We start from the raw sequence: 15,457 nt of genomic DNA, 5'->3' as shown, positions 1-15,457 counted from the left end.
TTTGAACTCAGTAATATGAATTATAACTAAGGATGATGTCACAATACTATTTCTGGATTGGTCTATTTAAATTGTAACATTTATTTTGATTTAAAAAAACGTTAATAAAATTCTTATAATGACCACAGCTTCCTGTTTGCCACTATATATCAGTAGCCTTTGTTCTAAAATGTTCTTAATTTTCACACATTTCACAGATAATAGTACGTAAATTCTCTGAATGGAGCTAATCTCGTTTTAGCTCTATGTTGGAATCAGTCAACATACTTGTTTTTGACACACATTGCGAATATGTCTACTTTGAAATAATATGCATAAAGGTCTCCTTGAAAGATACCTTTAATACAGCGAGTGTTTTCAATAAAATAAATATTACGTGAATGAATACTAGTAAATGGCGAAAGTCGGATTACCACGAAAGCCAACAATCTTGTTCACATATATTTTTGCGCCCCTTCACGTAAGAGAAAAACAGACGTTTATGAAGGGGTATCAGCACCGATGTAACTACATGTATAACGTAATAGTCACGTCGGTTTAAACACAGATGGGAACACGTCACTGCGGTGCAAAATCTCGTGTGTTTTTTTCATAAAAAAAGATATATTTCGTTGTGATCGATAAATGTTTACGTTCACTACTTGGGAGATAGAACTCAGGAAAAGAGCCTTTTTTCCTCTGCTTGAAATGTGGGTTTGGGGCTGGTTATGGTGAGCCGCACTTAAATCAAAACTATTCCGGTTTGATACTTGTAATGCATCCGGGTAAAGCACATACTCCAGGCTGAACATATCTTTTCCTAAATCTACATTGTATCGATATTGAACACTTTGATACGTTCCCGTTTCCTACACAGCTATACAATCGTATCGCGCCTGTAACAATACAGGAATTATGTTATACTTTACAATTTGCAATATATAAATATTACTATATTTTAAACTAATTAAACTTGAAATATGCCAAATGCCAGCGATACACATTACATTTAACAGTGTTTTCTAGCAACATAGAATTATTATGACCATGAATATTTCACTTCACCGGCAGAAAATGCAATAATAATCAAAATAGTACAATTTAACCCAAAATTACTTTTATATAATATTAATTTCTTAATATACTTTAGGGTATTTGGCCAAAATATAACGAGCCGCAAAAGTTATCTTAAACTGATTTCATAAATTCGGTCTTCGTACACAAAAACTAAAACAGAAATTTATAGTAAAATTCAAAAATTAAAACACTGCTAACGAAGGTTAAACATTGTTCTTTTGTCTGTAATTCTTTTGTTGATAAGCATATAGTGATTAATTATATTGTCGCCATTTTCCACGGATTGTGTGTGTGTGCTCGTTGTTGTTTGATTTCTCTTTGTTTTTTTTTCATCAAAGTGGAAGTTACGTACAAAAGTTACTGTACTATGTATGTGCAAGTGTCGTGAGTCTCAGAAAGTTGTAAGTAATGTGGAAGTGGCAAAAGATGTTGTTGGTTTTCAGCGAAGTGCGGTGAATGCTATCGTTCGTAAGGCCATGCACCGTCACCTCCCTCGTTACCAACAGTAGATAGAAGTTGACTTTTTTAAAATAGGAAGGGGCATTACTGTTATAAGTTTTGAGGGTGAACCTCAAAACAATTCAGGGATAGTGCAAATGAGAAGTGGGAGGGGTTTAAAAAGCAACATTTCTGAAACTTGTCACATCAAATTTAATACCCCTCATTAAAAACTTTATGGGAATGACTGCCAATCAACGTGTTTATGTAAATTATCTTAGTTTTGGACCAATCACAGATGTTCAATTTCTTGCTAGCTAGGCCCTGATTGGATAATATTATTTTTGGTGGTTTTGGTGGGATAAGTAATGTTGCTTCCCTATTTTTTTTGTCTTGAAATAAAGATTTTTCATCTAGTTCAAATATATTGCACAAGCACGTGTTGACTGTCAACCAATAAAGTGCAATACTCGAGCTCCGATATTCGCGTCATGCGCAGAAAGCATGCGCAAAAGTGATTATTTAGCATTTGGTTAATTTGTCGACCATTTTGTTGGATGCCCCCAATTTTGCCGCTTTTATCAAGAGATTGTGCGCTTAGTGGGATTCCCTCGCCCAAAATGGCGTTGTGGTCCAACCTTATCTCGATGCAGATTCCCGAGAACGTCAATGAGCCTCCTCCAACCATGGTATTGTGCTCCAAAGAAACATTGAAAGATTTAGAGAGACTGAAAAACGACAAGGATAAGCAGACGAAGAGTGGCACAACAAAGCCAGACGATGTCGACAATGAAGACAATCCCGAATGTGACGAGGTTGTTAGATTAGAAGATGACACTGACAAAGAAGTTGACTGTCTTATAAGAGACTTGCTTTCTGAATGTGATAAACAACTCGAAAATGTCGAAGTTACAACTGAAGGCGTTCTTACCAAGGTATGCGTTATTGTCATATGGAGCCATATTCCAGCATGGACTCCACTCGACTCCATAATAGGTCAACCTTTTAATTTCCGGAAAGAAGTTTATGTATGTTTATGCCACGTTGGTGAATGATCTATTGTCCAGTCGTATTACTATTATAACTTATTCGACGAACTAATATTTTATAAAATTTAACTTCAAGCAATTACGGATTAATTAATATAGTGTATTAATTATTATAAATCTTGTATTAAATGGTGAATTACATACAAGAATAAATTAAAGAATACATGTCAACTAAAAAATAAATCTTAATCAACATGTTAGTTTTTATGATTTGAAAGATCGGCAACTGATTCACACATTCAAGTAAAAAATTATTGCCTCTTTTATTATGCACTGTTTTGCATAATTCATGTGTGAAAATAATTTCTTATATAAATTGAGTATACTACGCAACAATATAGTTTTGAAGTAGTCGAAGATGCATTTCTAGCACTAAAGTTACAAGTTGGTCTATTTGTACATGTATGTGATGCATCTGTGAATTCATAAATCATGGAGGTAAAATTAACTTCTATTATTATACATCTGTCACGATAACGCCATCAGTTACAGTGTGCCGTAATTTTGCGGTATTTCAGTGGGTATTTTCATCCTACCATATCAGGAAAGACTTTTCAAATATGGAATGATTACGTGTGGAAGCATCCTCTAATAATAAAAACACAATGAGGTTCGCTGATTCTGTTCTAAACTTTTTGGATTTTTGCATTCTCATGATGCATCCTCGGAAGGAAAAGATTTATAATAATAAGGTTATTACGACAGTGTTCTCCACAAGGGGTTTTAGGCGGGCGGCCCGCCCATCAAGTTTTACGGCCGCCCAGTAACTCTCAACACCCGCCCACCAACATACATCCAGCTGAACTTATTTGTAAAAAGCTTGCATTGTTCTTCCCAAGCCTAAACAAAAGAGTAGTTACCCAACCCTTTATTTTGCTATTGTTTCAAGAGTCCAAACATAAACAATGACCACTGGAAGTCTGCAAGCAGTTATCGAGTGTATTCATGGCAATGTGTCAATTGCCTGAATTCATTGTCGCCCGACATTGTTGCCACTTATTGCTCACGATGCGCAACTACAGTGGTTTCAATTTACAGCTGTATTTTTAATAATCGCCTTCCGATCACGAAAGAAAGAAGTAAATACGAACGAAATGTTCATGCACGGAAAATAAACAAATATATTAGCAGATTGCATGTAAACTTGAACAAAAATTAAAATTCTAGCTGTATTTACAACGTTCGCTCGATTTTCATCCTGAAAACAGCATGGAGAAGGCAAACTGGTGACCTTTTGGCCTACCCCATTCAACGACCATCGGGCACCCACCTCTGTTGGCGCTGTAACGATTAAGTATCTAAGTTGCATAGGGGAACAGCGCATTCTGGGTGTTCGTGTACTGAATTCGGAAAGCGGTAATAAACATCAAACATGCCTGTCGGATTAGGTTATCGCGAGTATTCGTAATTGAATAATATTTTAGTTATCTTTTCCACGTACTTTTTTCAATTTATCCATTTTTTATGTCTAATCTTTCGAGAACATGGCAGATTCTCTTATTTTGCCGATTGCTAGCATTTTTTCTTGAATTCCAAAACAACGTGTGAAAACGCAACGCAACGTATCGTGACCGTACATGCGTAAATGCATCTCACCGTCCGTCAGCACAGGTGAGTACTGATGCCACAAATAAAAATGGGTTTTGTTTTGACAAATCGTCCGTTTTGGCTTCGAGGTCAAATCACCTTGTATATTTTCTACATTATAACTCAATTATGTTTTGTACCTGCTCTTGGTTACTCGAATTGCATTCCATGAACATAGAATAATTTGCGAACGATCAACGATTTCAAACTTTTTGCATTTCGTAAATATTGATAGTGACCAATCTGTTTGCATTTCAAAAAATTGTAACATGTTTCAATTAAATTAAAAAGAGTATAGTAAATAACTTAGTGTGTATTGCAGTTCATGACATAAATGCTAGAATGGTGTATGTAAATGATATGCAAATTTATGCTAATTAAGCCACCCACCAGCTATTTTGGATTGTGGAGAACACTGTACGAGGATACAGTACCTCAAAGTATGCACTCACTGCGCGTCTGTCAATACTTTCGCTGTACTGTCTTCGTGCATACTTTGAGGTATCATCGTAATAACCTCATATTATTACATATGTACTGCAGTTTATTTTGATTCGTCCCTAAAATCATATTTGGTATTTCCACACCTCATATGCAAATGAGGTCTGAGAGCAAACAAAGTAGTCCCTTCAGGAGTACCGTTTTTCGAAACATAGCAGAAATAAACAATATTACGAAGTATATTTTTCTCTTGGGGTACATGAATATACTTGCCGAGTGAAATGAAATTTGAACAACAGTAATGGTACCTTTAGCCAGTCACTTATTTGACAATGCAATAATGTTTTCGGTATTTTCACGGTCGATATGCAAATGAACATGGTATTTCCCTCGGCTACCGAACTATTTTTATTTTGTAAACACATTTTCGTCTGCTATTTTTGTCCGGTTCAAATCGTCAGGCAACATTTTTGGCGTGTTAGGTGTACATCACATTGAATACTACGATTGGGAGAACTTAATGTATGTTGACCAACTGGAAACTGAGTTTTATAAACCTTGAAGAGCTCTCGGAAGATCCACCAGCAGTGAAATCAGCGATTACTATGTAGCCGCAACCATCAACATCGAGATACCAGGTTTCTGCTGGTGCCGTTGCGGCGTTACTCAGTTCCAAATAAAAATTACCAACGCCAAAAGAGCAACAGTTTAACCGGCAACCAAGACTCAGTCAATCCACGACCAGCAAGCAACATCACACACGAAGTTGTAGCGTGCAGCTCAGCGACAACTGCTGTCGACGAAAGTCATCCCGTCAGTGGAGTACCGCAGTTGCACTCGAGATGCGGTCTATTCTGCTGTACATTCACGTGTATTCTGCTGTACATTCACTCGCTTCGCTTGTGAAAGTACGGCCGCAGGATACACCGCATCACTCGTGAAAATAACTTCCATACGCAACGAAAGCCACGGGCAGGGTGTGGGGTTCTGTCATATTATTATATGCTGTATTCTTGGCTGCGAACTGACTGTTAAACATTGTGCATTCAGATGGACAGAATATGGATTTTTAATGGGAATGTTGCCTTCTGAAATGAACACAAGACTAAATGCCGTTTATGATTATAAGACTTTAACAAATCTACAAATAATAAACTAGTGAATCAGTCCAAGTTTTATGGGAGGGCTTTACCAATGGGTCAGACTGTGCATGCATATTACCATGGTAATAATGTACTGAAGTCTTAGAGACTGCCAAGTTATTACACAAACAACTGTGCTGACTACATAGTTACAGTACATAGTGATTCATCAAGCCATTCATGAGTGTAATGGGAATGACCACATTCCAGGCTAAAATGAACATGATTTCAGTGAGAATATCATAATAAACATTTTGTTGTATGATAGTTCACTAATTTTTGGTACACTGCCATTATGGATTAATGCTATAAAGTAAAGATGGCATTGATGATAAAAAAAATCAGATTATTTTCATGACAAGGCCATTGTAAATCACCAGCGACAGTTATATTTGGGATTCATTCTGAAATAGAATAACAGTTGAGATTGTATGTTCTAATTGTGGGAAAGAGTCAGGTTTTTTTTCTGACCATGACTTCCTTACGATTTTGTTGTTTGATGAACTCTATTCAAACATTTTTTCATTAAATTGCAGGAAGATCTGAAGACGGATAAAGAAAAACTACAAAAAGACAAAGAATCTATTGAAAAATCTATTTCAGAAATAAAAGGAATTACAATAGCTATTCAGGTATGATTTTTATTGGATGTTTCAGTAGGAACTCGTGTTCAGTTTTGAAAAATAAAAAATAAAAAATGGATTATATTTTTTGCTTTACAGGCTAAATGTGACCAACTGATTGAAAAGGTCAGTCAATCCATCCATAAATTGATGAACACTTTAGAAGACAAGAAAGCAGTGATGTTAGAAGAGATAACATCAAGTTTTAAAATCCAGTTGGATAAGTTGTGCCTTCATAAAGCTAAACTTGAGGAGGGATTGGAAACTGCAGAAGATTTAGAAAAGAAAGTTGAAAAAGCTGTGGATTTACCAGAGTCTGAATTTTTAGATGTAAGTTCATGTACATCTTGAGATTTGTCACAGAATGTTCTATCTTGCTTGGACACTTACCACTGTATAATGTTTTTCTATAAGCTCTATGCGAGCTGCAGTGGAATGTCTGTCAAAAAGCTAGTGAAAACTGCAAAAGTTGAGAAAACAGCACGAACTCAACTTTGACGTAATCCTTCAAGCAACCAAGTAGTCTTGTTACACTGTTCAGGAGTGTCTCAACAACTAGCCCAAATTACAGTTTTTTGAGAGATTTTAATCATTGTTTGAATAATGTACATTAATCATTATAATTTTAATATCAATCAATAAATATTGATTTCAGGTGCTTCCAGGGATATGATATTTGTGTTTGTTTGATATTTCAGGAATGTGTGGATGTTAAAAATAGTTTAATTATTGCAGCTGATATGATGGAGGCCATAAACACTGATCACCATGCTATTAAAAATACTAGCATACCACTAGAATTTAACAAGGTTCTTTATGTGACCAGAAAATACAAACTTAGAAAAATGGATTTGCTCAAGAGGAGTGAAAAGACAATGATTGATGTCATTAAAGAAGAAATGAAAAAAAAAGGTAGGTCAGGGTTCTCCACGATTTGACAATTAAACTGAGACCGCCAATGTGGAGTGGCCGTGGCTCATCACATGAAATTTTGCAGGACTTCTGTCAATGGGAATATTAAAGATTGTAACATTGATCTTTGGCATGGATGTTGAAAGACCGTAAATCAAAAAATCTATTGCACAATTACATATACATGTTATATATTCATTATTATCAAAATGGTTTCATATATGTAAATTAATTTCAAAATTCATCATTTACAAATGTCATAATTGTTGCTATTTATATGGACTTTTGATTTATATAATAGCATTGCATTGGCTAGCTAAAGAATAATTACCTAAACTTATCAGCAGTTTTCATTGTGACTGAAATAAAAGCAGATAATAATTATTTAAAACAGAAGTTTCCAGGGGTGAAAGAGAAATTTATTATTCAGTAAACGTTTACCATATACAATCAGCTGATTCATCACAGCTACATCAGTTGTTTACTAATAATGACCGCATCCAGAAAAAAAAACAAGTTTGTTGATTTGTTTTCCCAAATAGATGCGTACATGCATTATTTAATGCATGTATAATTTTTCACAAAAATATAAAATTTAAAAAGACAGAAAATTTCTAATTTTTGTAAGACAAACTGAGCATTGATCAAATGTTTAACATTATTTACATTGAGAACCACAACATTGTCAAATGGAGTTAATTGGCTTCAATAGACAGATTTGTAGGACCGAACTGATTTAAAAGGGCAGTCAATGGTCATATTGGATATGTGGTTTTTCTTCACTTTACATGTAAATTGCATTGGGACAACTTGAAACTGATCACTATGGGAGTATAATAATTTAGTTTGACCGTATTTTTAGCTCCGCTGTCGACTTTGTCGAGCGGAGCTTATCATATGAGTGATTGTCTGTCGTCCGTCGTCGTCCGTGTCAAAAAGTGATATTTTTGACTTCTTGTTAAAAACCACAAGTCCAATTGCTTTGATATTACATATATAGGTACTACATGTGGACCTCTCTCAGATTTGTTCATTTTGTAATGATATCTTTAATTCTCTAATTTTGGTGAATATTTTTGTCATTTTTGGTAAAAAGTGATATTTTTGACTTCTTGTTAAAAACCACAAGTCCAATTGCTTTGATATTACATATATAGGTACTACATGTGGACCTCTCTCAGATTTGTTCATTTTGTAATGATATCTTTAATTCTCTAATTTTGGTGAATATTTTTGTCATTTTTGGTAAAAAGTGATATTTTCGACTTCTTGTTAAAAACCTCAAGTCCAATTGCTTTGATATTACATATATAGGTACTACATGTGGACCTCTCTCAGATTTGTTTATTTTGTAATGATATCTTCAATTATCTAATTTTGATGATTATTTTTGGTGAAAAGTGATATTTTTGAATTCTTGTTGAAAACAGCAAGTCCTGTTGCTTTGATACTATACATATTGTTCATTTTCTAATGATATCTTCTGTTCTTTAATTGCAATGTGCATTGTTAACAGCGGAGCTATCTCAGCTGACAGGCTGCTTGTTTAGATCGAGCATGTAATAATTGCATTACATTGCATTACATTGTTTTTATTGTGTTTCTATACTTGTATGAGTTAATAAGTGGAACAATTAGTCACTGCTTCAGTCAAAGTCTGTAAATGTGTCTGAACCATTTTGGGGGTGATTTCATTCAAACTTTTTTTTTTAAATTTACACAAAAATAGCTGACTGGTTTAATCTTTTTAATCAAATTTGTTGAATTGTCAGTGATTAAAACATGTCTGAATCTGTTTCTTATAGACAATGATTTTATTTGTATAGTGATCATGCATACTGGGTTACATAGGCACATATTTTTTCTGGGAATTGAACGTATCGACTGGTGTTTTTTTTAATGCATCCATATTAATATGCGTAATAATATCACTACATTTTGTCAGTCGTAATGTATTGAAATTAACATACAGCTGATGCATGCAAACCCTTTGGTCGACCTGTTCTAATATATCTACATGTGACTGAATGAACAATGAGATCAAATATGACTGAACATTGAGATCAAATATTCATAATAACTGTTCACCAGGTTTTTAATTAGGCTTTTTGCTTGTTGATCTGAGTAATAAATAAATTTATCGGTAATTCAAGTGAAAATATTGTGCTTATTGATATGCCAATTACTGTAAAATCTGTATTAGAAGCTGCAGCTTCTATTAAAATGGTAGAATGCAACATAGGGGATACCGCTTCTATTAGAGCACCTACACATATGAGAAATGATGAATTTTTTGTTCTCAATTATTTTAAAAGAGTGGGTGCGACTTCTATTAGGGATACGGCTTCTAATGCAGATTTTACGGTAGTCAATGTCTTTTTAGTTTTTTTCTGGGTGAAACTATATGCTGTGTAATTTTCATCTTAAATTCACCATAATAAACTGCATCTAATGACATCAAATTATTTCTTTCTAGCTTCTGAAAAGAAAGATGAGACAAATGTGGAATTAGAATGTGACACACGAAAGACACTGGAGAATCTATTATCATTCTGCCAAACGCCAGGTACACAAACTAAATCGGTATCATCAAGTGTTGTAACAGGAACACAGGGTACAAGTAATCTAATCTCAAGTACACCAGTAGCAAAGCTGGTGAGAACTTTAGCATCCACACCCCAGGTTGCTACTACTACTACTACTACTCAAGTTGCACCATATTCACTAGGAATATTGAATGGGGCTATGCTTGGATCTGGAGTATCAGGACAGTCATTGTTGCTATCTAGACAATATCAGCGACCTGGAATGCAAACATTACAAGGAACATCGGGTACATCAATACAATATGTTACTCAGCCTGTCATCCAAAATTTGCAAGTTGTCAGACAAAATACTGGAACACAACAAATGCAGATAATGAATGCAGCCTCAGTTGCTGTGCCGACTGGAATCACACAATCTCGACTGCAGACTGGCGTGTACAATACTGTTCCAAATTACCAGGCTTTTCAACAACCTACACAATTGATGGGATCTAATCGTCAGTTTGTTTATATGCCAATGACCACTGCCCAGGCACCAAGGAATTTTTCAAATACTGCTACTGTTAACACTGTAAGACAGCAATTAGCTGTGAGACCTGTCGGTACTGCTATCAGATCAACATTCAGACCGCAGAATGCTGTAAATAAAATTACCAATTACACCCAACCACCTGCTGTGAAATCAGTAATTGGGTTAAATCAACTAAAGAGAAAACTGGAAGGGCCAAATGTTGCCTGGGGTCCAAAATCTAAAAGGAAGATGCCTGCCTGTAGAATTCATCTGATGAAGTATTATAGCAACCAAGATTATGCATGCCGGGATAGATGTAATGAAACTCAAATGACTATTAACAGATATATGAGGAAGAAAATGAGAAGTAAGTTGCATATAACCACTAATAAAAATACACAGAACAAAGTGCCAGGTAATAGTAATAAGGGCTGTGCTTGAAGGCAGATATGAAGTGATTTCATTGCATCATATTATAGTTTGTGTTATTAGGGTAGTGAAATCCACATTGCTGATATGATTTTGATTTGTTTTTCACAGTTCTTGATATTTGCCTTGATGATTGCACTGCTCATCCGCTTCTGGAAGTGTTGAATCCAAAACAAGTCAAGTTAAAATTCAACAAGAAAATGAAGTCTTGTAGCTGTACCCCTCAACCTGTCCTGGCATTTAAGGTAATGGTTGAATAGAAATGTTATAGGCAAAAAAAAAATTATAAATTTGCTTATTTTAGAATTTATTACTGTGTATTGTTAATGTTTACAAGGCAACATTAATGATACTATCATCTGTTTTGTAAAACATGACTGATGGCCACAGTTGAGTGAATTAACATAGTACTGTTCAGGGCCTAATTATGTTTTATTACCTTGCCTGTATCATAGTTGAAGGAAATGATGCATGAAGGAGGAAGTGTCTGTCTGTCCTAGTCTGTTCCAAACTTGATTTCTTATGGTTACAAAAAACCTACGTTTGCATTTGACATTTTTCAAACTTGGGTATTTTATTAACCAGTGTTGTGTATAATTTTCCAAATATTGGTGCAATTTCAATTAAAATTGTCTTTTTGAAACAATTCAAACAATTTCTATCTGATCATTTTCAAATGCAGAATCTCATTAATTGCAATTAAATGTCAACCAAGTTTAATTTTAATCTCTCAAAGATGTGCAGTAATGCTGTTATTTTCATCATGTGGTATAAATCAAACTTCTTAGCAAAAATTTGACCAGGATTTTTCATCACCAAAAACATGCATTCTCACTTCATTGAGTACATTATTACTATGTTTTACCCTTATTCTGCTTATAGATGAATGTGCTAAATTAAAACCCAGTGACTGCAAAGTTTACAATAGAATGCATTATTTTACAAACCAGTGAATTTTAAAACCTGGTGAATATCCCTCCAACATCAAATCTGCTGAAATTAAAACTAGTGAATATTTCTCTCTACAATGACCAAAGCATATTTACACCCACACTATAAACAACAAACATTTTCAAAAACAAAGTGGCACATATTTATTAACATAGAAGCTTCACACAGTGTTGTTATAAACACTTTTCTATCGGGCATTTTTGTAAATTACCGCCGGTCCCTTAATGCCGACCCTGCCTGACACATGGAGGTTAACACCCATTTACAGGGACTCTTTGATCATAGTTAGTGGCAGTCGGGTAAAACAATGCTGAGAGACTGAAACAATAGCTACATATTTTGCACTTTATTTTCTTAATACAGTACACCAGATGAACAATGAAAAAAAGCACTGTGGCGGTGTCAGACCAGTATGTGCTGAAACGTATTTAGCAAATTGTAGTTCTGTGTGTTATAGCCAGATGACATTGAGATATTGTACAAGAATGATGAATTTGTATGTTTATATTGTTCTATTGTCTCTTTCAACAGGATGTATCATTCAGCATACTTGGTAGTAGACCTCTGCCAATAGGACGATGTTATTGGGAAGTGATGGTGCCAATATGTGGTTTCAGCGTTGGTATTGCAACTGGATCTGTACCTCGTAATAGAGCATTAGGTTACAATGTTGCATCATGGTGTGTCAAGTATGAACCAACTGTAGGCATGTGTTTTGTACATAATAGTCATCAGAATCCAGTGACTTTGTACAACACATCTATTAGAACAATAGGAGTCTTACTCGACAGGGAAACTGGTGTCTTAGAATTCCTGAATGCTGAAGACAAAACTACTTTAGTGAAAGTCCATACAAAGTTTGCTGCAGCACTGTATCCTGCTTTTAGTCTCTCTGGTCATGGATGTTTAACTGTTACAGCAGGATTTCCATATCCAACTGATATACAAGGCAGGAGAAAGCAGCTGTTTTATCCTGTTCAGAGCCCAGCAGCAACTGCCTCAACCTCCCAAGGCGTTAAATAATTTATTGGTTCAATCTTGTTCTCACCATGTCTAACCATTGACTGGCTTTGTTGGGCAGACAATCACATTGGCAATGCATCATACATCTTGGGATGTATATGTCCATTCGTTTCATTTCATGATTTTAATCGAAATAGTCAAATGGCGGTCATTTTTATGCTAAAAGTTCATCAATATCGAGCCTCTCTGCTATTCCAGAACAGAACCTTAGTTGTGTTTGGATGGATTTTGTTTAAACCTGGTCCATACATATGATAGGATTACGTGACTGATTCAAAATGGCCAATTGATGGCCATTTTGTTTTGATAAATGCTGTTCATATTTCTGACATGTCTTGATAGATTATGTTCAAAATTTATATGTACATTGTACATGCTGAAAATTCATATAGATAAAATGTCGTACCAAAACTTGATCTCAGTCATGTATGAATGAATTTTGTAATTTTCTTTTTCATGTTCAAAATAGCATGGATAATGGAACAAAAATGTTTCTCGGATCAGATTCAAATCACAAAAATTATTTATCAATGAATGTTATAGAGCTTTGTCTTTGCAATCAAACTTTGCAGCTAGTAAATACATCATGCAAGTTTTTATTCACAAGTGGACTTGTTTGTCCAACTGACTGCAATTTTGACCCCCCCCCCCCACTCCATAACGATTCCATTTGCACTTTGAAGATTGTACATAATACACTTGATTTAAAACAGACAAGTGACCCCTGTATTTTTTCTATTCAGTGATTCAACTCTTTATCATGAATTTCTATTTATTTTTCTGAGTGATTCAAAGTTGATGTTGGATGCTCTTCTGAAAGCAGCTTTGACACCCATATGGGGCCATAACCTCAACTTTTTTGTATCCTGTTGGCACTGGAAATTGTTTTTGTCATATACTGGCACTGTAATGTTGAACAAAGTCAGAGATACATATACTGTATTGATACATAATAAAAGGTGCTATAAAAGTTTGTATACCCACTACAACAATATTGTGACTAGTGTATGTGGTATTGTGCTGTTCATATTCTAACTCTCGTACATCAAATGATTGATGCACTGTTTGTGTACTTGGCATCTTGAATGTTCTTGAACAAAATGACTTGACTGTAGCATATATACTTGCTATGTTCAGTTTGCTTTTGGGAAAGAATGTGAAGATTGTACTCCCATGCATAACCAGAATTCAATTAGTGAATATTTATTGAAATTATATTAAGACAATGTAGTATCTGTACATCAACATCTGAAATACAAATCTTTATACTGTTGGTCATATTGATCATGTTTTTATGTCAACAAATTATTTGTATATAGAGTGAACTAACTCTTTGGATTATCGTATATGAAGGTGGGACAAGGATCACGCCAGTCAAGTTCCATTGATCCTTCCTATCAAATGTGGATCATTTGTTTAATGTGCCAATTATAGAAAGTTGCACAGCTTGGAACAAAGGAAATTACTGCCAGTACACTTGAGTTTAATAAATACAATTAGTTCAGTCTAAATTTTCAACTATGAAAACTATTTTGTGTACTTTTATTCAGGCTTCTTTTCCTTTAAAGTACTAAGTCTGCTTACCAGTGAAGAACTTCTTGTACTTGAACTTGCCAAGCTCCACATATCCAGTGGTAACTTGTATTTTCAATGAGATTATTTTTGTGTCCTTTGCATACATAAAAAAAATGACCTGTGGTACATTGGAAAAAGTGATGTTTTTGGTTATGCAAATTCAGTATTTGTTCACAGATGTTTGCACACATGTTAATTTAGTCTTGACAATGCCAAAGCTTTTAGAAAAGGCTTTTTTAAGCAAGTAGATAACATTTCACTTAACTATAAAGTGACTAATAACCTTGTTTTTGTTAATTTTTGGATTATGAATTGCTTTTCATATATTGTTTTTCAAATTATTGTATAATGCTCGTTGAAAAACTCCACTGCCAGTATCCAATTACCCGGTATATTTTTATTGAACAATTCCATATTTGCCAGATGCCACTGATTTCACTCCAAATTTGGTCCGGAAGTTTTATACAGAGGAAGATGCATTGGCAGTGTACCCTTTCAAACTGGACGTATATTGGACGTATGTAAATGTATCTCCATTGTCATTTCTAAAAAAAAATGTACATTAGTTCAGTAAGTACTTAAGTAAGGAAGTATTTTGCCATGCTCGATTTGAGATGCATTTACATAAATTCTTGACCTGGTCATGCACATTGGTGGCTAAATGTCAGTGATCCCTCATTTTTGTTGGAGTTTACCTTTGTCTTGAATATTATTAATCACAACACTTTCAATTTGTTTCTTTTTGTAATTCGTCTAGTTTAAGATACTTTAAACTAAAATCACCATGATTGTGGTATGCTGCAAAATACTTGTACAGTATATGTATACTAGTACAGGTAAATGTGCAATTTTGGGACACTTGTCACAAAAACATTTGTGGCCCTCCCTTCAAAATAATATATAGTACAGCAGATTGATAATTTAATAAAAAATATGAAATTTTCATTTATTTTTGACTAAGTGTGTTTTGTCATTGTGGTCTTGAAGCATTTCATGAGTATTTAGTGGGTTTACCGGTATATGCAGATTCCATAAACATTTTGGGCTTAGTACTATACATATCAGTAGTACCAGTCGCTCCTTATTCTATTCATTATTTATTCCTACACACCATAAATTGGTGTATTTGTATGCAAAATTAAGTTGTACCTTCAATGGTATAATTTTATTGCAT

At 34.5% G+C, this 15,457-nt stretch overlaps 1 protein-coding gene across 1 annotated transcript; it reads left to right on the top strand.

Annotated features, from left to right (window-relative positions):
* Positions 1–1,986: 1,986 nt before the first annotated feature.
* On the top strand, positions 1,987–15,232 carry LOC100378281 (uncharacterized). Its single transcript, XM_002737971.4, has 7 exons — positions 1,987–2,429; positions 6,250–6,345; positions 6,436–6,666; positions 7,035–7,248; positions 9,725–10,672; positions 10,846–10,979; positions 12,217–15,232. The coding sequence occupies exons 1-7, from the start codon at positions 2,052–2,054 to the stop codon at positions 12,706–12,708; spliced, it is 2,493 nt and encodes an 830-aa protein (XP_002738017.3). The 5' UTR covers positions 1,987–2,051; the 3' UTR covers positions 12,709–15,232.
* Positions 15,233–15,457: the final 225 nt, after the last annotated feature.

The sequence above is a fragment of the Saccoglossus kowalevskii genome, chromosome 2, assembly GCF_978046115.1.
Source record: "Saccoglossus kowalevskii chromosome 2, keSacKowa6.1, whole genome shotgun sequence".
Lineage (NCBI taxonomy): Eukaryota > Metazoa > Hemichordata > Enteropneusta > Harrimaniidae > Saccoglossus > Saccoglossus kowalevskii.
The sequence above is the reverse complement of the archived record's forward strand: the minus strand, read 5'-3'. Positions and strand labels throughout refer to the sequence as shown.

Coding starts and splice junctions, on each gene's coding strand:
- LOC100378281 (XM_002737971.4), top strand. CDS start 2,052: ATGCCCCCAATTTTGCCGCTTTTATCAAGAGATTGTGCGCTTAGTGGG. Junction 6,346..6,435: donor GAATTACAATAGCTATTCAG/GTATGATTTTTA, acceptor TTTGCTTTACAG/GCTAAATGTGACCAACTGAT. Junction 10,980..12,216: donor AACCTGTCCTGGCATTTAAG/GTAATGGTTGAA, acceptor CTCTTTCAACAG/GATGTATCATTCAGCATACT.